This window comes from Lissotriton vulgaris, chromosome 2_1 (genome assembly GCF_964263255.1).
Source record: "Lissotriton vulgaris chromosome 2_1, aLisVul1.2, whole genome shotgun sequence".
Classification (NCBI taxonomy): domain Eukaryota; kingdom Metazoa; phylum Chordata; class Amphibia; order Caudata; family Salamandridae; genus Lissotriton; species Lissotriton vulgaris.
The window spans coordinates 2,030,297,459-2,030,322,439 of NC_141687.1; the positions used below are offsets into that span (position 1 = coordinate 2,030,297,459).

At 45.3% G+C, this 24,981-nt stretch overlaps 1 protein-coding gene and 1 pseudogene across 3 annotated transcripts in view; both read right to left on the reverse strand.

The window, feature by feature from the left end:
- AFG2B (AAA ATPase AFG2B) overlaps positions 1-24,981 on the reverse strand; it is a 247,052-nt gene that overhangs the window by 140,540 nt on the left and 81,531 nt on the right. For both annotated transcript variants that reach the window (XM_086958256.1, XM_086958257.1), the window contains exon 5: positions 7,034-7,189. In XM_086958256.1, coding sequence (XP_086814382.1) covers positions 7,034-7,189 — 156 coding nt within the window. The remainder of the gene's footprint in view (positions 1-7,033; positions 7,190-24,981) is intronic.
- Positions 14,393-17,560, reverse strand: LOC147733692 (protein adenylyltransferase SelO, mitochondrial pseudogene; annotated as a pseudogene). Its single transcript, XR_015308756.1, has one exon. The product of XR_015308756.1 is annotated as a protein adenylyltransferase SelO, mitochondrial pseudogene (transcript).

Consider the following 24,981-nt stretch of genomic DNA (forward strand, 5'->3'; position numbering starts at 1 on the left):
TCTAAAAGTTGTGGAGTACTTCGGCTGATTGTTCGGGCCCTCGAGGGCTTGGAGGCTGTCTTGCGAGACTTAGAACGCAGAATGCAGGTTGACTCTGATCCCGATCTTCTGGCGCAGTTCCGTACTAAGCTCTCCGAATATGAGGAGGAGGCTGCTAGAGAGGCTAAGCATAGGGGGAAATACTGGACGGCGAGGCGATACTGTGAAGGGGAGCGGCCCGGTAAGGTCCTCGCTGCCCTTACTAGACATCCAAGGCATGGGTCTGACGTGCTGGAATTGGTGTCGCCGGATGGCACTCGCTGCCGAGACACTTCGGAGATCCAGCGTACTTTTATTGACCATTATATACACCTTTACACGACACAGCAGACGGGTGAGACTCGATACGGCGGATTTCTTGATGAGCTGGCACTTTGTTGGTTATCGGATGGTCATCGGGAGTTCTTAGGCAGGCCTCTGGAGGTGGAGGAGGTCAGGAATGCCATCATGTCTCTGTCTAATGGGAAGGCCGCCGGTCTGGATGGCCTTCCTGCTGAATTTTATAAGTGTTATGTGGACACAATGGCCCCTGTGCTCCGTGAGGTTTTTGAGGAGTCCCTGGAGGAGGGGCGTCTGCCGGGTTCCATGCGCGAGGTCGCCATTACGTCGCTGCTTAAGCCGGGTAAGGATCCGTTGGATGTGGGCTCTTATAGGCCCCTCTCATTGCTCAACTGCGATGTCAAAATTCTCGCGAAGGTATTGGCAGTAAGACTAGCCGAACTCATGCCCGTTATTGTGCTGCCTGACCAGTCGGGGTTTGTGCCTGGCCGTGCTACCTCCCACAATCTTCGCACCTTGTTTTCGCTTGTGTCAACCATTGATCCTACTGTCCCGGTCGCCGCCATCTTTCTTGATGCCACTAAGGCGTTTGACTCTGTTGAGTGGGGCTACCTTATTGATGTTCTTTGTCGAATGGGTTTCCCCAGGATCTTCATCTCATGGGTTAAGCTCTTATACACTGATCCGATGGCGAGGGTGGTGGTGAATGGGGTGCTATCCCCCTCGTTCCCTCTTACGAGAGGGACCCGACAGGGATGCCCCCTCTCGCCCCTCTTGTTTGCTATAGCCATTGAACCACTGGCCTGCAGGATTCGTCAGTTTCACCAGCAGAGCGCCTTTAATTGTCTTCAGCGGCAGGTCGGTATTTCTTTATACGCCGATGATGTTACACTCTATGTCAAGGACCCTGAGAACAACCTTAATTCGCTCTTACGAGAGCTGGTCGCTTTTGGGGGGGTCTCCGGTGTCCATATTAACTGGCGGAAGTCTCAACTTTTCCCCCTCACTGCTGCTGTAGCTAGGTTTCCCCTTGACTACCCTCTGGAATGGTGTGATTCGGAGTTGCGTTATCTGGGCATTGTCGTGTCCTTGGACAGAGAGGAATCGGTTCGGCTTAATTATGGGGTGGCTATTACCAAACTTGCAGATGATGTTACCAGGTGGATGTCCTTGCTTCTTTCCATTGCCGGTAGGGCGTCCCTTATCAAGATGGTAGTGTTACCCCGCTTCCTTTACCTCTTTCAAAACCTTCCGTATCATCCTGGTGCTTATTTCTTTCGCAGGCTCCGTTCCGAGCTCTTGCGGTTGTTCTGGGGGGCAGGCAGCCACGGTTGGCTTGGGCTACCCTTACGTTGCCCTATGCTGATGGCGGATTCGACGTCCCTGACTTCGAGCTTTATTATCTCAGCGCTCAGGCGCACTACGCCTATCACTGGATGCGCCCTACGCCGTTCATGCCCCAGATTGCTGCTGAACATTGGGTTGCCCACCCGCTCCCACTGGAGGGGATGGTTTTGGGCAAGGTGTCCGACGTGGAGACACCTCGCACGACTGTGACGTGCACGGTGGATGCTTGGAAGCGGGTGGCCCGATTGCTGGGCGTCTCCTTTCTTTATTCGCCGGCTCTGCCTCTGTCTTATCATCCTGATCTGTCGCTGTTGTTGGGAGCGGGGTTTCAGCGAATGTGTAAGCGTCTGGGCATCCTCACGTGGGGCGACTTGTTTCATGAGGGCGCCTTCCGTACGCAGGCTCATTTCTTTGGAGCGGCTGCTTGCTCCCCTCTAGAGCTGTTCTATTTCATCCGCTTGCGGCAGGGCATGCGAGCTCTGCTTTCAGATTTCCCTTCGGAGCCTGGGGTTACCCTCCCCCTCCACGTGCTGTTGGTTTCGGATGGACGACACCTGGTGTCGAAATTATACGGGGCTATTCGCAGACAGCGTTCGGTCCCGGCCAATCGGGTGCGCGAGCAGTGGGTTGCCGAGTTGGGTGCTCCCATTACCGACGAGCAGTGGAAGTACTGTTGTGGGCTCACGGCCAATGTTTCTTCTAGCTGTCGCCTTAAAATTATCCACTATAAGTTTGTTCAGAGGTACTATTATACCCCGGCGAGGAAACTACGGTTTCATTTAGCGGAAGATGACAGGAGTGCTAGATGTCGTGCGGAAGGCGCTGACTTCCTGCACTTGGCTTGGAGTTGTGCGGGGGTATTAGAATATTGGACTCAGGTTCATGAGGCCCTGCAGATTATGACGGAGGATGGGGTAGCCTTTGACCCCTTAGTGATGTTGCTGGGCTACTCTAAGGACGTGCCTGCCTCTCACCGCAGATTTGTTGACGTGGCCCTGCTGCTGGCTAGGCGTAGGGTTGCTTGTTGCTGGGGTCGTGGCAGGGTGCCGCGCTTTCAGGATTGGGTGACTGACCTCATATACTGTCAGGATCAATACAACGTCTATTCTGACCTTATGCCTGTCCGATGCAGACCGAAGGACTTTTGGAGCCCGCTCCAGGTGTACCTCCTAACCAGAGCTGTGCAGGACTCTGATTCTGAATCAGGGGACCGCGAAGGGATTGGTTGATGGCATCTTGATGGGCTGGGATTTTACATTAAACCTGCTGATCTCCCAGTGTTGGGGGAGAGGCTACGCTGTCTCCTTTCCATGCGAGCTATTGGGGGCTGTGGTTCCCCTTACGACAAGTATATGGCTGGGAACTGAGGTCGTATCCCTGTTGGGTGCCCTTATTTTATGTGTCCCTTACATCTGTGTTTCCTTTGTTTTTATTTATTGTGCGCTAATCGACTGTATCCGCATTGTATTGTCTCATTAGCTTGCCTGAACATACTGGATCATTGCTCTATAATTTGCACTGTGCATTCCGATGTTGCTCCTTGTATTGACTGGTCTGCTGCCCTGTACCGACTTGTATATCATTTTTTTGGGTTCTGACGTACCATTGTAATGGCCATAAATGTCTGTATGTATTGTGTATGCACTTCCCTTGACCCTGCTTGTCTCCAAATAAAGGTTTAAAAAAAAAAATAGTAAGAGTTTTGTCCTACCAGCCACTACAAACCAGGTTACAAAAAACAACTTGCGCAAGCATAGAGAGATGGATGTAGCCAAGAAAGGAGTGAATTTATCAAGGACATTCAGGCACATGATCTTCGAACAAACGCATTATTTGATGAAGATGCAGCAACCAAACCAGTGAAGCACAAACTCGTACCAGAACTAAAAAAAAACCTTTCACCTCAAGAATTTCAATTTGAAAAGGTGTTCAATAAAAACAGCTGTTGTTGTGGACTAGATGTCACAATTGCGAATGGTCAAGATGTCATCCAATCAAATTTTGGAGAGGTCGTTCAGACTGTTCTTCAGATATCAAAGTCAGTATGCACCTTGCAAGAACTGCACATTGTCTTCGGCAGTTATCTTGAACTAAAGAATGTGAGAAAATCAGATAAATGTCTACAAGAAGAACAATTGACCTTGCTAGCATCAAAAATTCTGCACCTATACCTGTGCAACTTGATACATTCTGGTCATCAACATAAAACAAGATGAACTTGGAGAAGTTAACTTGCCAAAACATTGCTGATGCTTCAGTGAACACTGAATGTCCAATCACAGCAAGTAGAATGATTGTCAATGAGCAGTTGGTGCCTCCAGAGATATATTTAAAAGGTAAGGGCCATATTGTTCAAGAACGTAACAGCAAATTGAAGGAAGCTGACCTTTGTGTGGTGCCACATGCTGAGTGGGCTGTTTGAAATGGCTCCAATTAAGTAAATTGTACTGTCAAATGAGACAGATGTTATTCTGCTACTTAGATTTGTTACAATGTTCATAAGTCAAGGACTGTCAGAGTTAGGGATACATTATGGAACAGGCGAGAAAAGACACTTGCCCAGTGTTCGTATCAAGGCACATATTCTTACGGGTGATGACACTATGAGCAAAATTGGAACAAAGCTTGGAGCTTTAACTGCTGAACCTGTAAAATTTCTAAAAGGATTTGCTGAGACAGAAGATGAATGTGATTTTAAAGATGTAGAAAAATACCTTAAGTGTGTGGAAACGCAACTTCTGACTAACGCATTTGACAATCTTCGGTACACTGAGTTCATTTGATCAGTCCCGCTAAGTGACCTTCCACTGATGTCATATTCTGTGCGTGGGCACATTAAAAGAGCATTCTACTTGATTAGAAGAGGACTTAAATGTTTTGGCTTATGCATATGTAGAGAAAGATCTGTGCGAATTTGGTTGGGAAGATATTGATGGGGTGATAAAACCTATGAAATTTCCAAAGCCTCCACCAACAGAACTTACACGTACATGTATTCGCAAAACCTGTGCTACAAAAAGATGTCCCTGTCAATAGTCTCTCCTCAAATGTTCAAGATTCTGCAAATGTAACACGAGCGATTGCTGAAACAAATAAAGTGAACTACGAAAATGTGTTTTAAACAGGTGTAATAAACACTTTCTTTTCATGTTCAGATCATAAACATTGTTTGCGGTCTACATAAAGAGATTAATTAAAAACTGCAGAGCGTACTTCATACAGCCGCCCGTCTTGTTCTGGGTCTACCCCGCAGATCCTCCATCTCTGCAGCGCTTCGTTCACTTCACTGGCTCCCACTCCATAAAAGGATTCTCTTCAAAATCCTGATCACAGCCTTTCGTGCCTACAACAATACTGGCCCTAAATACCTCAACAAGCGCTTTCCCCACAACGTGACCAGCCGTCACCTTCGTTCAACCAATGATAACCTCATCCTTCTACCTAAATACAATCTAAAAACGAAGGGTGAGAAGACCCTCAGTTTCCTGGCAACTAAAGCGTGGAACAAACTGCCCAAATCCCTCAGACAACAAACCCAGGAAAAATCCTTTCGAAAGCTCCTAAAGACATGGATCTTTAATCTCCCGGACGATTATTCCAAAGCTTCCATCTAATCCTATTGGACTGGTTCACACAGGTTTCCTAGCGCCAAGATGCTCCCTCCGGAGCAAACGTTGCGCTCTAGAAATACCCCACCAAATATCACCAAATAAAATAAGCATCATTATTTGTTTCATTTCTGTATACGTCTCTTCTTCCTCTAATATAGCAGTCATTTTGGAAAATGGCGGAAAGGTTATATGAGGAGTTATTTTTTGTCTCTATAAAACTACCTGACCCCAACACCTATGTTTTGACACCAAAATGAAGTATATAAGTCTCATGGTTTCTGAAGTAATACATCATCAATGCAACATATCCGCCATTTCTATTTTTTTTCTAAATGTTGTCCAGGAAAATTTGGCCCGGATTAACAATGTCTATCCAAGCTAAATTACTTCTCTAATGATCCAAAAACACAAATCAAAAACGAAAATTTCTGGAAAATAATTGTTTTACGGAGATATATCAGGGGGCCGAAATTATGCTACTCCAGAGCTAGCCCATACATCTTAATCGATGTCACAAAATTGCTTGAATTTGAATCTTTACAAGAACTCAATGACAATTGTCATTCAATCTGGAATCCCTACACTCTCCCACTGGACTGCTTTGCCCTGTTCTATTCTATGGAATATCAACCTTCATTTCCCTGCCAATGTTTCTTTTAGTCATCTTGTCTCAAACATGGAGTACCTGTAGTTTCAGTTAAAAACAATTCAGAATATTCCAAAACGTAGATATTCGTCTGATTTGTAAGGGGCCTAGTCCCTTCCACTTTCTCCCTTCCATATTATCCCTTCTTGAAGAACCAACATAGGCTTCCGATTCACCCAAAAAATTTGCTTTTACGGCTATAGTTATTTTCCAGATTTTATTGCTGTCAAACGTAGCTGTTGCACAGTTTCCTGTTTGAAGATTCAACAATTGGTTTCTCCTCTCTGTCCCAAGAACAATAACTGTCACTTTTGGTGACCATGTTTTTTCAGTGTCTATCGCCAAGATGCAAACCTCCTTAACTCTCTTTATTTGTCCCGTATCGCCACTCATCTGCCTCAGAGACCAACTGAAAACATTTTGGTGTGCATAGGCAAGGTTACCAGTGACCCAAGAAACTCTGGCATTACCTATAACATAAAATAACATTCTTTAAGTGCTTTAAAGCAATTCTCTGTCTTTCCCATGAACACTGCATCATCCGTAAAGGTGCGCTGAGGAACCAATCTTATTTCCCCTGGGTACACATATATAACATAACAAATTAAGGCACTTATTTCTACTCTCATACCTACACCCTCTGATGCAATTGATAAAAGCAGCTGCTGTCCCGTTGCTCACAGTGCATACCTGTTTCACTAAACCTCAAGTGACTAATAATGGTGACTTGAAAGGCAAAACGAATGCCACACCGGTCTTTCGGACGAGAGACCAAAATTAAAAGCCACTGCCCGATTACATAGGAAAGAAAATCACTAAAATGGGTGTTCGACTAAGAGTTCTTGTTATCCAATATTTTACTGTTATATCAGTTAAACTGTTAATCACAAGCAATGTTCTGCCACAGGGACATGTCAAATAGATCGCAGCATTCTACCAGATCTGCTTGGGCACCTCCCCCAACAACACGTCATTTACATATGTGCATGTCTTCTGTATGATTGCTGACCCAGTTCTACAATTTCCATTTAATCTACCCAAGGCAGGACAAAGGGCAACTGATCAACATGACACAGGACAAAAGAGCATTTAATATAAACAATTATATTACCTGCTGTAACTGTAGTTTCACATGTTCGAGGCCCCCAATTTGCTCCCATAAAACGCATTTGCAGTCTGTCAACCCAACAGAGCTCCGAAATGAGGATGGTTGGATCTTTTTAAAAGATTGATAGAAATGTGCCATGCAGATATTGTTGATAGAATCCTGCAATGTAAAATCAACACGATTTTCACATGTAACAAAATAAAAGATGCCAGTGATAACTGCTGATGATGTGCCTAGGAGAATTATTAAAAATAGTGAAGGGGGAATTCTTGAATTAATCTTGACCACAGACCAATATACCACCGTGACAGGAGCTGCCAAGTGTTTCCCTTCAAAAGAGTGTGACCTCTTCGGTTGAAGCGTGGTCAAAGTTAATTTGCACATGGTTGGTTCTGGTATGTAATAGCACAAGACGGAAAAACAATGAATGAATTAAATACTGCTCAGATTAAAGTTGTTTAGATTAATTCAAGCATTCTTTTCGAATCCCTTTTGATTTTTACTGTGACTACTCTAAACCTGACAGTAAGTGGATGGCCCTTGTGGGCAAACAAGTAATTAATTTATTGTAACATGCAAACGACTTGGGTTTTCACAAATGTATGTTCCTATAACAGGAGGAAATGACAGATGAAGGGAATACTATTGCTGCAGAATTTAAACCGCTACAATTCCAAATAAATACATTTGCCATTTAAAGATTGCTTCTTTGAAAAGGGTGTATGTGGTATCAAATGAAAAGGCATGGGAGTTATAAAGGGCAAAAAGAGAAAAGAGTGTTTAAGGAGATAGAAAGAGACCACGTCGAAAGGATGGTTTTTGTTAGTATTTCACAAAACAAAGTAAACTCAACTTCCTCATTTCAAAGACTGTGGAAGTAACCCAAGGATTCTATGACCTCCGAGAATTCATCCTATGAATTCATGATTTAAAAAGTAATTATATGTTTGTGACACCACAGTCAAACTATGCACAGTTGCTTATATTCAATGAGTGGTGCCGTCACTGCTGATATCACGCTGGCTCCAAGTTCAAACCTGTTTAAGGGCAAATTACCTGTCCATCTTCTGCTACACAAAATCGTGTTATTTTTTAAAACAGTTGTTTTCCCTTGTACATGTACAATAAGGGAAACCCCCATACCTTAATTCAAAATGTACTTTCACCTTTTGAGATTCATGCCCCACTGACTGTGGACAGCAAAGTGCATTTTCACACGCCGCGACTATTAGATTTGGACATCATTCCTTGAATTTTCAGTATACATCATTTTAATGGTTAGTTAAAATGTTGCAATAATTTGTAATCACATTTTCATCTAGCGATTGAAAGAGGGGTCAAGTCTTCCTCAACACTTGTCAACAACATTAGGGTTTTGACTTCTTTGGTAGGAGTCTGCATGTTTCCTGAAGATACAATGGGAGATCTCCTTGCCAGAACCTGCATGGTATTAGCATTTTGTATGTCTGCTCTGACCAGCATCTCTAGGATGATTTATTCTCTGATCAATGACTTGTGTCAGGATGTGCAACTGACTAATGAACATCTGGCCGAGTAGGAGCCCCTTCTGCCTAGCCATACTAAGTGGAAGCTCCAACTAGGCAACGCTTTTTAATCCTGCCAGAATTGTTTCGCACCTGCTTCAAGAGACCCTTATGAGATTGTCCTGACTTTGAACAACCTTTTTGCATGCCATTTGCAAATGTGCTAATGACATTGATGAACAACCCTAGCTGATTTTATCTGCTACATTGAAACTATTTTAGGGTTTTACCTCTTGCTGCTTGTTCTGTTATCTTTGTGGTGCCCTTTGTTTTTTTTTAGAAACATTTCATACTGAAAATGTATACTCTGAGACCGTTCCCTTGTTATTGCCCCATGGCTAATATTGGACAAATTGTGCATTCCAAACCTGCATTTAACTGTTACTCCTGGACACCAGGTGAGTCCTGACATCCATTTTGACAGACATGTTGCTATGCTCTACTCTGAGGTTTTAAAACAACCCATGCATTGAGAGGTCTTAGGCAGGGTACACTATGAAATTACACACGATATGCTTGTCTGGTTTACTAATTTAATTCTCTGTGACTTCTTTGTCGACTATTTTAACTGGATTTTTATCTTCATGTGCTGCATTGCACAGAGTCACAGTTTTACATCACATTTAGCAGTACTACCTGATCGATACATCTGTTGTGCCTTTATGGATCAGAAAACAAACTGTCCTAATCTTTTAGTGTGCAAAATGGCTTAGATTTAAACTTACCACATATACCATATATTATTCATGAATCTAAGGATTGGGCATTTAAATGGAAATACTGCTCCTTATATGTTGGATGATTCTATGCAGGATCTCGATATTGAGACACAAATGATGGCTCTATATCATTTCCAGTGGAATCCACTCCTGCTAAGTCATACAATAGTTCATAACCTAATATTTGTGAAGCATCAAAAATAATGGAGAAACATAAGCTTTTATTCTGTAGCAGTTAATGTGCTAGAGTAAAACCCAGAACTGGGTGTCTATGTCTGTATGAAAGTTTATTGTGGGATGAGTATTTTACATTCTAGGTTAATAAGCCTTACCCATGAGATACACCACGGCATGATGTACAGAAATAAAGAGGTAATAAGGATTTTACTGGTGGCCATCTAGGGATAATGGTTTTAGTCGGTCCCTGCCAAGCATGTCAATGTGCAGGCAAGCACCTGTCACACAACAATCAACTCATGTCAGTGGGGTTTTCCCAGAAAGCATGTGAAACGATTGGCATTGACTTTATGGGTCAAGTGCAGGGATTGTCTCATCACTTTGTAAATTATTGAACTGGTAGATTACCATTTTATTGTCTACCATGTGTTTGTTAAGAAACTACTATGTGTAGCATTGTGAACTTTGAAGGGTGTCCTTTGCAATTTGTATCTAATAATGAGGTGCTTTTTGGGTCCCATGACATGAAGAATTACATGGCCAGCTCTAGAATCAAACAACTCACTGTGGCTTTGTACAGCCCCCAAAGCAAGGATATGAGGATCGGTAAACAGGATAGTGAGGGAAACCATCCAGTTTACCACTTCTGGGATTATTGTCAAGGAAGCATTGAGGGACAGGTTTTGTAAAAACTTCATTCCGCCACACTCTACCACAGTGATCATGCATGTAAACTTGTTCAAGCGCATATTCAACAGGGTGCATAAACATGGGGTCATTGATTTAGATGCAGGGATAGAGAGAGTACAGAGAATGCATTACGATAGTGCTGATAGGTATAACAAGTCTCAACATGCTAATTATTTTTCCTTTGGGTAAATTTCACCCAACTTTATTAATTGTCCAGCTTCTTATCTGGTTTTATTTGGCTGTGAAAGTGGAAGGTGGTGTTACATTTTGCAGAGGTGAGCCACCTTGTGTCAAAGCAGTGAGCGTCCCCGTGGACACCACCACTTTATAGAATGTTGATGCGCTGAAGTATGGCTAGCCCCAGATACGTTTCACAGGATAATCATGATTAGACGTCTCGGTTACAAATTGCTTGAGCATTTGGGATTTTTACATCTAAAGCTGAATCTTGAATAAACAGAAGCTGAACAAATAGCTTTTATTCAACCTGTACGATTGTGAATATCTTACAGAAACATGAATCATTAATATACACACTTTCATAGACCTCTTTGTAAACTCCTCATCCAACGTACTTCGTACCGCAGAATAACGTACCACCACGCAGCAGGTAAATATTTTAGGAAGATTTATTCTCTCATATCACGGATCTTCTCTGGCATGACGCGTTTCGGTTAACAAGTAACCTTGATCACATGGCGACCATGCAGTAACCTTCCACATTAAATACTTATTTTTTTCAACCATTCTCACCACGTGGTGCTAAAAAGTGAAGACATACACTTGTGACAGTGCATTTTTTCTCTTTTACCATGTATGCCATCCAACATTCATGTTGTTTATATAATCTAGACGGTTTCATTCTTTTCTAGTAATTATAAAAGTATGCAATATATTATAAATGTGCAAACATCATGCCATACATATTAAATAAATAATAAATATGTGCAATACAATTTCATGACATTTTACAATATATAAAAACTCTAAAATTGATCACATTTTAGAATTCAAATATAGCAGCATAAATGCTTTAGATCCACTGTTTGCGCAACATTACGCATTGGTTCATGTTAAAATTCTAAAAGACAATAAAAGTCCAGAATTTAAACATAAATCGGCATAAATGCCTGTAAACCCAAGTATGTGCAAAATTACGCAATCACAGTACACAACGGAAATTACTCCTTTTATATGTGCAAAATAATGCCTTATAATGACTGTCTTTAACGAAACCTATAAATAGACATTTCGCATACAAAGTTCTTTACAAATTTCTATGGCTAATAGTACGAGCCCGGACATAAAACTCAATATTTTATCTGCATTGTCTAAAAAGTGCTCAGTGCATATAAACATTGAAAAAGATATATAAATGTATTTAAAAGATTGGGAATAAGAGATTGGCTAGTGCATTAGCATAAAATTCTGATTCATCTTCTGCCGTATTTCATTATGTATAATTCACAGTTGTATTTATAAGAACGTGTGCATATCTTCTGTGTTGTTAAATCCATATGGAGACCTACTATTCAGATTTATTATATATTTTGTCTCCAACTGTCTCAGAAGCTTTTCTCTGTCCCCACCTCTTTTAAGCACCGGTACTGAATCAATTACATAATAAGTTAAACAATTGATATTTTTATCATGAATTGCCTTAAAATGCCTTGCTACCGGGTAGGTGGGGTCGCTATTGATAATCGTTCGTATATGTTGGAGTATTCTTACATGCACTGGTTTAATGGTGCTGCCCACGTATCTGAGCCCGCATGTGCATGTAGGTATGTATACCGCGAATTCTGTATGACAGTCATAGTTGCCTTTGATTTTGTAATCATACTCACTAAAGGGGGTGTTATATTTAGTGGTATTGATGCCGAAATTACATGCCCGGCAGGTTGTGCATTTATAGAAACCCTGTTTACTTGGTAACCACATAGTCGCAGGAGCCCCTGCTGTCAGTGGTTGTGAAACATGGGTGGCCATGTTTTTACATCTTCTGAAAGTTACCTGTGGTTTATCTAAAAGGTCTTCTTTCAGAATGCTATCTCTTAAAACAATTGGCCAATTTCTATTGAGTATTGCTCTTATTTTCCGCTCCTGTCTACTGAACGTAGTGATTAGTCTTGGTGCTTCCTGGCTGCTTACAGTTTCATTATCTGCCTCGATGTCTGGTGGTAGTAATTCTGTTCGAGGTCTTTCGCCTGCTTTGATTGTAGCTCAGGTAAGCATGTCTTCTGTGTAACCTCTGGCTCGCAACCTTTCTAAACTCTCATTTTTGCATCTTTCATACTCCTCGGGGGTACAGCATATGCGTTTTAAACGCAGTACTTCCCCGTAGGGTGTGCTGGCAATTAGGTACTTCGGGTGTGCGCTAGACGCGTCGAGGTTCGCATTTCCTGTAGTTGGTGATTAATTTGTTGCCTGCTACCTGTATTTGGACATCTAAAAATTCAATAGAGTTCTCACTACAATGCGATGTAAAGTACAGGTTATAGTCATTTATATTCAGTTTTTCAACAAATTCTTTTGCACTTTGTTTGTTGCCTCTCCACACAATGAAAACATAATCTATATATCTCACCCATAGACAAATTCTTTGCTCCATTTCTTGGCGGTAGTGTCTCATGAGGACCTGTCTCTCCCAGAACCCAACGTGCAAGCATGCGTAGCTCGGGGAAAAACAGGCCTCCATGGCCACTCCCCGCTTCTGTCTAAACACCTCCTTGCCAAAGGCAAAGAAATTATTATTCAAGCACCAAGTTATTAATGACATGAGCATCTTATTGTGCAGCATATACTCCGCTGGTCGAGTATCCCAAAAATATTTTACACCCTGCAGACCTTGTTCATGATTAATGCTAGTGTATAGCGACTCAATGTCAAGAGTTAAAAGCATTAAATCATCAGTCCACACCATTTTATCAATACGTTTTAAGAAATCGCAAGTGTCTTTTATATATGAAGGCAACCCTTTAACCAGATCCTGTAGATAATAGTCTGTGTATTGTCCCACATGTTCCGTCATGCTGTTAATGGCTGATATTATTGGGACGGCCTGGTATGGGGGTTTGTCCTTTGTGCAGTTTGGGGAGCAAGTATAGGAAGGGCATTACTGGATGGGTGTTATACATGAATTTAAACTCTTCGTTAGTTATTAGCCCTTCATTCTTCCATTTTTGTAATTCCTTTTTAATGTTGTCTTTCACTTTATTATATGTTTTCATTGATGTTCTTTCATAACAGTCTGTATTGTCCAACTGCCGCTTTGCTTCCCTATCGTAGTCCATTTTGCTCCATAGAACAATATTGCCTCCTTTATCTGATTTTTTCACCACTACTTCAGGGTTTTTGCTGATCTCTGGTGAACTGTATCTGTTGTTGATTAGGTCTTCATTTGTTATGATTTATTTGGCAATTCAGTTTTTTAATTTCTTCTGTAACACCGCCATGGAACACATCGATCGCGTCTTTTGGCATGAGAGGGATAAATGTTGACTTTGGCTTGAAAGGGCTTTCTCCTGCACTTTTTTGAAGTAAATTAATTTCTCGTAACTTTATTTGTGTTGGTAATTGTGAGTCATTTTCTTCTTCGTTGTTCAATTCATGTAAAGCCCATAGAATAGGTACTTCTGAGACCTGCAGGTTAGATTCTGTTGCAGTGGAAGTTCTAGATTTTTTCTCATCCCACGCATTTTTCATGGCAAAAAACTTTTTAGCTTTAATTTCCTTATAAATTTGAATATGTCAATTCGGGTTGTAGAATAATTAAAGTCGGTATTCGGGCAGAAATTGAGGCCCAACACCAGCAGTTGTTCCTCTGCTTTCGTGAGTGTCATGGTTGTTAGATTTACCACTGTATGTGCGTCAGTCCTTACTTCTTGCGCCAGACGTTTTTCTTCTTTTTGGGCTTTCCGCTTGAGTTTCCTCCTGTTTGCACGTCTGATTGTGTCCCGCCTCTTCCGACCTGATTTTGCTCGTTCTGTGATCTTAGGGTTTTCATTCTGGCCGCCACCAAAAAATCCACCTCCTCCTCCATGCCGAGTACCACGAATTCAGTGTTCCTACTGCTATTGCTGCTCGTTTCCTCACTCGAGCCACTCGTTAATGAGTCTGCATCAGTGTTTGCATCGTCATCAGTTACATTTGTGGCACCAGTTTGTAGGATGTTTTGTTTCAAGGTATTTTTTCCTTTTAGCTTCCTAAAATTGTCATATTTTTTTGAAAAAGTATATATTTGCCCTTTTTGGTAATCTTCCTGGTCCCTAGCAAATTTGTGTACCTTCCTCGCAATTATTTTCTCCTCATGCTTCTTGAGACGATCTTTAATTTCACTCTTTTTTGGCGTGATCCAGTCCTGTTTGTCAGATTTGCTCAGTTCTTTCTCAATGTCCTCAATTTCAGCTATTAATACCAAGCGATCAATGTCTGCATATTTAATTAAAATATGTATGAGGTTCATAGAAGCTTGTAAATTACTCTCTCCCCATTCACGGAGCATCGCTGGATTAGGCTTTGCAAAGCTAGGAGCCAATAGTATGCGTAGTCCACGCGGGACTCTTCCTGCCTCTACATATTTAGTAAGAGACTTGTGCTCCCACTACTTTGTGATCTCAGCCTTCATTTTCTTTTCTAGATTTTTTAGAAGCGAATTGAGGTCTTTGTCAGCACCTTCATTGGTTTTATTTGTTTGTACATTTGTGGTGCTTGTTTTGTTTACGGCATCGAAAAATGCATCTGCATTAGCCTCTCTCTCTCGTACTGCGTCGTTAAGCATTTTCTGGCCAGTTTGTGATTTATATTTTTAAATTTCGCCAGCATATGCACTCTGGCTATTCAGAGAGATACTTTTATAGACCTGTTTACATACAAATACAACTGGCTGATCAAGAATTCTGCATACTATCAAAGTGCACAGCATTTTGTTTGTCACTTAAGATATGCCAAGCATGATCCTAACAACCTCTTGAGTTGAGCTTGCAATTACAAATAAATCTTGTTATGATGACACAGATGAAAGTGTCTACGTAGAAGCGGTTCCAAAAAAACAGTAAACCTAAATAATGTATATCTTAACTCCTTTTTACATATCTAATAGTAAAGAGTTGCAAGTTGGCATCTCTAAAACATACTATCAGTTGGTCATCGGACAAAAACATATCAGATATCTGACTTTCTATTTTCGTCTTCATGTAAAAACAGACTACCTTTGGGTATGAAATCATTTTAAAATCCTAAATTCCCTGCCAACATCCTTTTTTTTTAACAGACGAATATGAAGCAACTTGTTTTGCAGTAATTTCAATTTTAAGCAGATCTCCTTTTCTCGTGCATAGGTTAGATTCAGTATGCCATTGACAATCCTGTCTACATTAAGCCTAGTAAAACGTCAGTGCTGCGTGAAAGAAGTCCTTAAAATGAAAAGGAAGCCTCTACCTAAAACCTGCGAGGGGTCAAAAAAGTCACAGCTATATTGTGATATACCCAAACAGAATGTTTCAGTAACTTAATAGTATCTTAATATTGGCCTGTTGGACTCTCCACTATAGAGTAATTGACTTCCCCTCTATGAGTGGTAAAAACCAACAAGGCAATTATAAAGATCTTGTGACACAGAGTTCTGAAGCCCAACGTGGAGGTTTACTGCTATAGATAGGCTTCCTTTCAGTAGAACTACATGCTCCAGCAGCAGCATCTTCAACTTCCTCTTCAGGTGACCAGCGCTTCTTCACCCCCTGTAAACACTCTTCATCTTGGAACGGGTTTTCTAGAAGAGCAAACTCGTTGCACCTCTGTGAAGTCTCCGCTCTCTGCTGCATCAATAACATTCTGGGCAATGTAATATATTGTGGACTGTTTGAATCCATAATCTTCACACACACCGAATTCAGTGACTCAACATCATCAACACTGTTTTGTTCTCTCTTTAACCGCGAACTGTATTTCTGCAGCCATTCTTTCCAATGTGCTTTGTTTTCATTACAGAGATCATCTGATATCATCTGCTGCAACCCAGAGTACCGTTCTATACGTTCCAATTCCTTATTAATATTGGCTTTTGTTCCAATTAAAGCAAACAGCTGTGGATTTGACTGAGCCAGCATGAGCATCGTGGAAAGTTGCCTCGGATCCATCTTTGGTTTGAAAACCACTTTTAATTCGTCAATAGATGCACATTGCTTAACTATCTTTTGCAAGACTTTATCTAGCTTCGCAGGATCTGATGCTCCAGAGAACAAGCTCAACAAACTGAAAGAGTTTGCAAAATCTGCACCTGTGCGTTCCATGGTTTTTAAGAAGTCGGATACCAATTGTGTTGTCTTTTTCTAATTCCAAATTAAGAAGGCCTAGTTTCTTCCTCATCTTTTGCAAGTAATGACTCTCATAAGTTGCATCAAACTCCTCTTCGAGGACAGTTTCTCATCTCCAGGGGCAGTTCAGGAACCAAAGCCCCGGCAAGCTTACCCAGATTACACTTGCAAGTTTCCGGCTGTTTATTGTAAGCATAGCGTCCCATATTATCAGAGCCGTTGCAAATGTGATCAGGGTTATATCTGTCAATAAAGCCAAAGGGGGCATAAGCATTCGTAAGTCCGACTATGCTCATCTTATCTGTATTGAGCACCCCGTGGCAAAATCCAACCCAATGCCATTCTGCAACCAGCCTAGCGGTCCAGAGTGATCTCTCGAAAAAAGCCAGCATTCCTTTTAACTGTGTCGCTGGGGTAGGATTCCTGTATTTCTGGATAGAAGGTGCCAATCACATAGTCAAGCATTTTCACTCGAATATCATTTTGATTAACACTGGGTCCCGTTCGTCCTGTCAGTTCATCTGTCGGTTTAAACATTTCAAAGGAGCCAAACCTTATAAACGTTGAAGCTGTGCATTTCTCATGCTTTGGATTGCCATCATAGAATATATTTCGGACAACAGCGGACTCCGAGGTGACACATGACCCGGTCCTTGGTGCGGGAATGCTCAAGTGGAACATTGCTACGCTGCAAATAAACTCGAGAATACTCGATCTCAGAACCTGGCGTCCATCTGCTTGCCTGGAGTAAGGGGCGAGCCCAGCGATCCCCTTGGGGCCCAGCACCTCACCCAGGTACATGGCAGCGCCGTCCCCCAGCTGCCCGGCAAAGCTCCCAAACTGGTGTCCGCAGTAGCAGTGAGCGGCGGGCTCGGCACCGGGCGCAGGCGGCATCCGCTCAGGTACAGGGCAGCCTCCAGCCCCAGCAGCACTAGGGAGGGCGTCGAGAGCGCCACCACCTGCGTCCGCTCCAGAGGTGACGGCAACTCCCTTGCCGGAGCCTGGCTCCACCGGCAGTGCGCGCAGGGCCAGGTTATCAGAGCGTAGAGAGGCGAAGGAACCCCCTGCCTCTGCCGCACGCAGCATGACTGCCCACAGCGAGACCCTCTGCCAGAGAGACAGACGGCCGCCCCCGGCTGAGGCAGCAGATGCCCGGCACCAGAGCAGCCGTGGGAAAGAAAGCCAGAGCCAGGAGCGCTGCTGCCATACAGAGCTCGCAGCAGGTAGACCACTGCTGGACGTTGGATACAATGGCCGCCTCATCATTACATCTGTTTTGGAAAATCTGGATTGACCTTTTCTGGGGTTAGAGGCAAGAGAACATCTGGAACCGGCCTTCACAGAGAAAAAGGAGACAGATTTATCAAGGAACTACTGGTAAATAAGGGAGCTTGACCCGATTAACGGACAATGTATTTTTCTAAGATGTTTACATGGCATGTGGTAAAGCTCCATAACTTCTTTAGAGAGATAGGGGTGGTTATAATGACTACGAGAGAAGCCAGTATTTCCCTGATAGTTGAGTAACCAAGAATCTTTATGTATCCTAGAGACTAAATATGTTTCCCAACTTAGACCTCTCTAACCTTTTAAGTCCTTGCCCATTACACTGGGGACACATCAATGGGCTTCATAAAAGCTAGATAGAACGCAGACATTGTGCGTCAAGACCATCATTTTTATTTTTTATTTTTTTGAGTTTTATATACCGCTGGCTAGACCCAGAGGTATCAGAGCGCTTTAAATCAAGAACAAAAATAGCGAGTTACAAGGTACAATAATTTAAACATTTGTTGCACAGTCAATACAAAGTAAGTGGAAAAATCATAGGGGGAGAGAAGGTAGAGGGGGACAGGAACAATGTTCGGACAGAAGGTGAGGGGAGAGGAGGGAACCAGGAGGGGGATGGAGAGAAGGAGAAAAACGTTTGATGATTGTCAGGGGGAGACCGGAGGGAAGGGGGAATGGACAGAGGTCAAACAAAATGGCGGTTCGTGGGTATCGACAGAGACCAACAACAAAATGGCGGGATGCACAAAAGTCAAAAATCCAGAACGAAGAACCAGAGAACAGGATTTAAGTGAGAAGAGTCGGGGGGGGGGGGGGCGCAGCCACAAAACCAAAGGCAGACGGAAGGCTGTAAAAGGCTTTCAGAGGCTCAGGACCACGGGGGCATCAATGTTGAAAACCTGTATTTCGTAGATACCGCACCCCCATACCTGGAAAGGACTCACGGGTCCCAGAAGTCGGAACTGAGGTAAAGCACACCCAGGCAGCCGGCCAGTATGGGGGAGGCAGCGAGGCAGCAGCGGGGACTGGGATAGCGAGCCGCCCCTAGATCGGAAGATTGCAGGTGGGAATTCAGGTCCACCGGACCAACAGCGCCGTGCAACTCACCCTAGATACAGCTCATCGCTGCAGGTGATCAGCGCCGGGGCAGGCTGCTACTCCCGGCCAAGAGGGCAAGGGGACGGTCCGGAAGAGTGGAATCTCGCCCACCATCAATCAGCCGCCATCCGGAGTTTTCCGATAAGCCTAGAGCTGCGCCAAGGCTGGTTCAATTGTTAGCAATCTGGGGCAATTCATCCTGAGGGAGGCAGTAGAGGAAAAACATCAGCAGTGGGATGAGGAATGCCATGCCCCAATGTAGGTGACGGCCAAGGGAGAAACCCGGGCCAGACACCTCTATAGCCGAACCAAGGGGCTCCACCGGGCATCGGCCATGTCCATCATGTGATACATACTTTTTTAATGAAGGTAAGATAAAACCTACATACCTTGGATGACAAAAAGACATTTGATTGTGATGACTGGGCCTTTCTTGAGTTGCACCCTACATAAATCTGGGATCAGACCTACATTACAAAGATTTATTTGGAATTGCTATGCAAATCTAGTCATCATAAATGGTGATTGTATACCAGGCTTCAGACTGTACAAGACCGTCATGCTCCTTAGCCCCACTGCTCTTTGCCCCCTCAAAAGAAGTAGCACAAAAAATCCGAACCTCAGTGTCAGCAGAGGAGATATACTCCAGGGGTACAGTGCCCAAAAACCACCTGTTTACGCAAATATCCTCCGGAGGACACTGGGACATCCAGAGATATCATGTACTTTTGTTCTTAAAGATGGCTGGGGACTACAAAAAGCTACAATTGATGGACGGAATGCTGGACAATGCAAACATTCACCCCCAGTCACAAGGATCTGGGTTTAATCCATCATTATTTTGCTCACTACACTACCTCAGTTTGGACCCATGCATATGCAAATCAGTCTTGACCCTGTAAATTGTGGGACCAGTCCAGCCCAAACTGCCAAGCCAGGTCCTCCTTGGACTGGAAATATGCATCCTGGGACAGATTTCAGGGCATCACCCTTCATCAGCCAGGATAGCTTGAATCGGAGGAGGAGGAGGAATCGAAATTTGCCTAGCATAGTAACGGTAAGTTTCAATTCTATTAAGGACACGGAGGCGAGGATTATGCTTTTCTCTCTCCGCTGTTTATTAACAGAAAACACATAGCAGCCAGAAAAGCAAAACTTTGTAAAGGATATGCTATACCACTCAACACTGGGATAAACATATCGCAAAAACATCAAACACATGGGATAAACTACAACTCCCATCAGTCCATAAACATAGTCCTTCCATAGTGTTCACTGCGCTAAGGTAGGGCGTCCCTCTTGTGATCCCTTCCTCTTTCTTCGCGCGAGTCACGCCAAATCAACCACGATCCTGTTTAGATTCGCTACCTGGAAGGAAAAAAACAACTGCGTCAGCGCCGCAAACGTTCATAAGTGATTTGAACAAGGCAAGAAACAATAAATATGCCGACACGTCAGAAGCAAGCACTTTCAAGTGTTTTTACTTACACCAATACGTTAGAAGCAAGTACTTTCAAGAGTTTTTACTTACACCAATACGGGGAGGGATCTCCGCCGGAGAGTGGGTGGGATAATCCTCGCCTCCGTGTCCTTAATAGAATTGAAACTTACCGTTACTATGCTAGGCAAATTTCGATTCTGTGTCAGGACCGGAGGCTTCAGATTATGCTTGTTTAAAGCTGACCGACCACCAAACTCGCAATATCCACCACTGGCTTGAAATAGAACCGTTTGAAAGTGGAATCCGAGGACCAATCTGCAGCACGCATTAAGTCCTCCAAACGCGCTCCCAAGGAGAAAGCTTTCGAGGCCATAGCACCTCTGGCCGAATGAGCTCCAAACTGCTTGGTATCAATGCCAGCCTCTTGCAATATCCACCGTACCCAACGGGCTATGGTGGGAGAGGATACCGCCTTATGCGGTTTTCGCAGTGCGATCAGGAGCTGCTGTTCGCCCGGAGGACGAAGTTCTAAAGTCATATCTTCGTATGCTTTTAGGCACTGGACCACACATAGTTTGGGAACGTCCACGTAGGCCGGGTAAGATATAGATCTCGTTGCGGACTTCGTTCGACGACCCACCGTGAAGGTAACTCCATCCAGAGAGAACACTCTCGCTGAGATATCTAAAGCACGTACATCAGACACCCTCCGACACGACACCAGGCACAATAGCATGGCCAATTTTGCCGATAGTTCTTTCAGAGAAAGATACCTATTCTGTTGCCAGGAAAGGAAAAGGTTCAGGACCAAATTAACGTCCCAAAGGACAGAATACCTTGGCTCCGGGGGCAAATCAAGACGTACCCCCCGAAGGAGCCTGCACACCAGGGGATGTTCCCCAACCGGGGCACCGTCTATCTGTTCATGTGCCGCCGAAATCGCCGAGCGAACGGCATTAATTGTTCGATAGGCCAAACCACTAGTCGCTAGTTCCGCCAGGAAATTCAGTACGTGAACGATTCCTGCGACCAGGGGATCCAGGTCCCGTCGAAGACACCAACGCATCCACCTGGACCACGCTGATCTATATCTCTTCGTGGTACTGCTGGCCCATGCTTTAGACAAAAAGGAGTCAGCTGCTCCCGAAAGGCCCGGGAGCGACCAGCGTCTCCGGAAAGCCTCCATGCCATGAGGCGGAGAGAACCCTGCATTATCAGGTGATGCGGGTCCCCGTCTGGATTGAGGAGAAGATGAGGGAGCCGGGGGAGTAGGATTGGAAAATCCCAAGAAAGTTCCAGAAGAACGGGAAACCAAACTTGCGACCTCCACCACGGCGTCACCATCACCACCTCCGCCTGCTGGCGGTGAAGAAGGGCCGCCGACCTCATTATCATTGAAAAAGGTGGAAAAGCATACGGGCGCTCCTGACTCCATCCGTGGCCTCCGCTAGAGGATCCGGCCTCCAGCTGAAAAACCTCGGTAACTGGAAGTCGAGACGGGACGCAAACAGGTCCACCGAGAACGGGCCCCAAATGGTCTGTAGCCAATGGAACACCTGCGTGTCCAACTTCCAGAGACTCGAGTCCCGCAGGTACCTCGAGTGCCAGTCCGCCACCTCGTTGGCTCGACCCGGTAGGTACTCTGCTGTCACCGAGACCTGGTGGGCTAGGCAGTAGTCCCAAAAATCCTTTGCTAAGTTCGCCAAGGCTTTGGACCGAGGGCCGCCCAGGTGATTGACATAGCGCACCGCTGAGATGTTGTCCATCCGTAGAAGGACGCACGATGACGCTGAATCCTTGGTCCAACAACGGACCGCGAAAGAACCTGCGAGGAGCTCCAGACAATTGATATGGAGTTGCTGCTCCTCTGACGACCAGCCTCCGCCTGTGGAGAAATCGCCGCAACGGGCGCCCCAACCAGATCTGCTGGCGTCCGACTCTATCACTAGATCCGGAACCGACCCGAATATCGCCCGGCCGTTCCAGGCCTCCATGTGGGAGAGCCACCAGGACATCTCCTCTTTTACCTCTTCGGACAATGGGACCAACTGTTCGTAAGATAGACCTTTCCGAAGGTGGTACGCCTTGAGGCGCTGAAGGGCCCGATAATGAAGCGGACCCGGAAAGATCGCCTGGATGGAGGACGAGAGGAGGCCCACCACCCTGGCTATCTGACGTAGGGATGTGCGCTCCTTGGCGATCGTCTGCCGGAGTTCGTGCCTGATCTTGGCCATCTTCCGTGATGGCAGACTGAGGGAGGCCTGCACTGAGTCCACTAGGAACCCCAGGAACACCATTCTCTGGGAAGGCGACAAGACAGACTTGTCCTTGTTGATGATGAAACCCAGACCCTGCAATAACGTTACCGTTTGGTTGAGCTGAAAAATCAGCTTGCTGGGACATTGCGCCATCAAAAGGATGTCGTCTAGATAGACGATCATTCGGATGCCCTGACTCCGAAGGACCTCCACGGCTGGATGCAACAATTTGGTGAAACACCACGGGGCCGAGGAGAGCCCGAAAGGAAGGGCTGTGAACTCGTAAACCTGGTCCCGCCAGAGGAACTGCAGGAACCGACGGTGAGGCGGGTGGATGGGCACTACCAAGTAAGCGTCCTTCAGGTCCAAGCGGACCATCCAGTCGTTCGCCCGTAGGACGTCCCTGAGAAGATGGATCCCCTCCATCTTGAAATGGTTGTAAACCAACCAACCGTTGAACTCTCGGAGATTTATCACCGGTCTCTTGCCGCCATCCGGCTTTTCCACCAGGAAGATGTTGCTGCGGAAACCTGAAGGATGCCGTGTTGAACGACAGATGGCGCCTTTCTGGCACAGCGCCAAGACCTCCTCGTCGATCAACCGGGCATCCCCTTGGGAAAAAAGAATGGGCCGTGGATCCCTTAATTGAATCGGGTGATCGTAAAATTCTATGTGAAACCCACGCACTGTCTGAAGAACCCACGCGTCCTTCGTAAGTGCTGACCAGGCTTCCTGGAAGCAGGCCAGTCTCCCCCCAATCTGGACCTGGTCCGCCGGGATTACACTCACCGTGAGAGTTGTTGCTGTTTGCGTCATTCCTGAAGCCGCCGCGGCCTCCTCTGAAGCGTTGACCCCTGGAGGGGTAGAAGTTTGTGTAATTGGCTGAGGAGTTGTATTGACCTCTGCCGGAGCCTTGACCCTTATTCGGTTGGTTCTGTCCACCACGGCCGGACGTGAGGCCCCTTCCACGACCGCCCCCCCGGGAAAAACGTTGGTTAAACACCCTTTTTATGGTGGACTGTGCTCTGTCTAGGGATGAAAAGGTGGAGACAAATTTCCCCAATTCTTTTATGAATGGATCCCCAAATAGGCCGCCCTGCGCTACTGCTCCCGCCTCTGACGAGGCTAGGTCTCCCAATTTAGGATCTAACTTAATGAGCAGCGAGCGTCTACGCTCTGTTGAAAGGGCGCAATTAGCGTTGCCCAAAAAGATCACTGCCCTCTGAGCCCAATTAGAGAGAACTTCCGGTGAAATGGTGGAACTGGAAACTTTGGCCTCTTCCGCCATGTCTAGGATCTTCGTTAAGGGGCCTATTGTATCTAAAAGCTTGTCTTGGCATGACCGCCAGGAACGGTCAATGCCTTTTCGCGGGTCTTTAACAAACTTTGCCATAAAAGTAGCCATTTTCCCGTCTAACTCAGGGGTCAGGGCCACTTTTCCCTCCAGTGTAGGCCGCGGACACTCTCCCCTGAGGCAACTACGTGCCTCCTTCTCCAGTGGCCTGCGCAGACGTCCCGCCACGAACTTCGCGACTTTGTCGCCCGGTGCCCAGGCTGCCGACCTCGGATGGATAATATCGTACGGGTCAAGCATACCTGAGGCATCATGAGGCAACTCCGCCGCTGATCCGGACGGGCGCCACGAGCGCACTGAATCCTCGTCGTCATCCGTGTCCGCCGGGGAGAGCCCTCCCGGGGAGGAAGGGGCTGTCGCGGTCGACCCCGAAGGGCCCGGGGCTGGGAGCGACGCAGGGGTGTCAGGCTCTGTTGCCTTAGCCAGGAACGCATCCCGGAGGCGTTCAAAGGCATCCTTATCCACCCCTTGCGACCCCCCGGAGCCACTATCCCTGCATACCTTCTTGGGGGCAGGCGGTTTAATCACAGAAGTGGCAGGGACAGAACCCTGGGCACCCAGAGCCGTAGAGGCCAATTTAGTGCACTCCTCTACAATGCGGGCCGAGAGTCTATCCTCCATAGGCCCCACGATCTCCTGCACACACCTATAGATGGACTGATCTACAGCTTCATAAAATTCGTCATCCCCCAAGTATTGGTGGGTTTCCTCCTCCACATAATATCCCTCTGCCATGACCAAGTCCTTTAGGGCGGGGAAAGGAGGGTTAGACTGGCCCAGGCACCAGTAATGTGGGCTAACCAAAGATTAGCAAAGGCTTTGAATATCTGGCACATCAGACAGCAAGAGGCAGCACTCCTCGTAACGCTCTGACCCTCTTAAGCAAGACCGGGCCTCAAGCCGCCCCCCAGCGCGCTCACAGAACAAATATGCAAATCACGCCGAACAAAAGCGGCAAGTGCTGAACGAAAATACCGCCCGTAGGCGTCAGCGCGGTAAAACCGCAAGTACAGACCCACAAACGGGCGTCAAGATACTGGGGCAATACAACCCTGGCCGGGCGTCA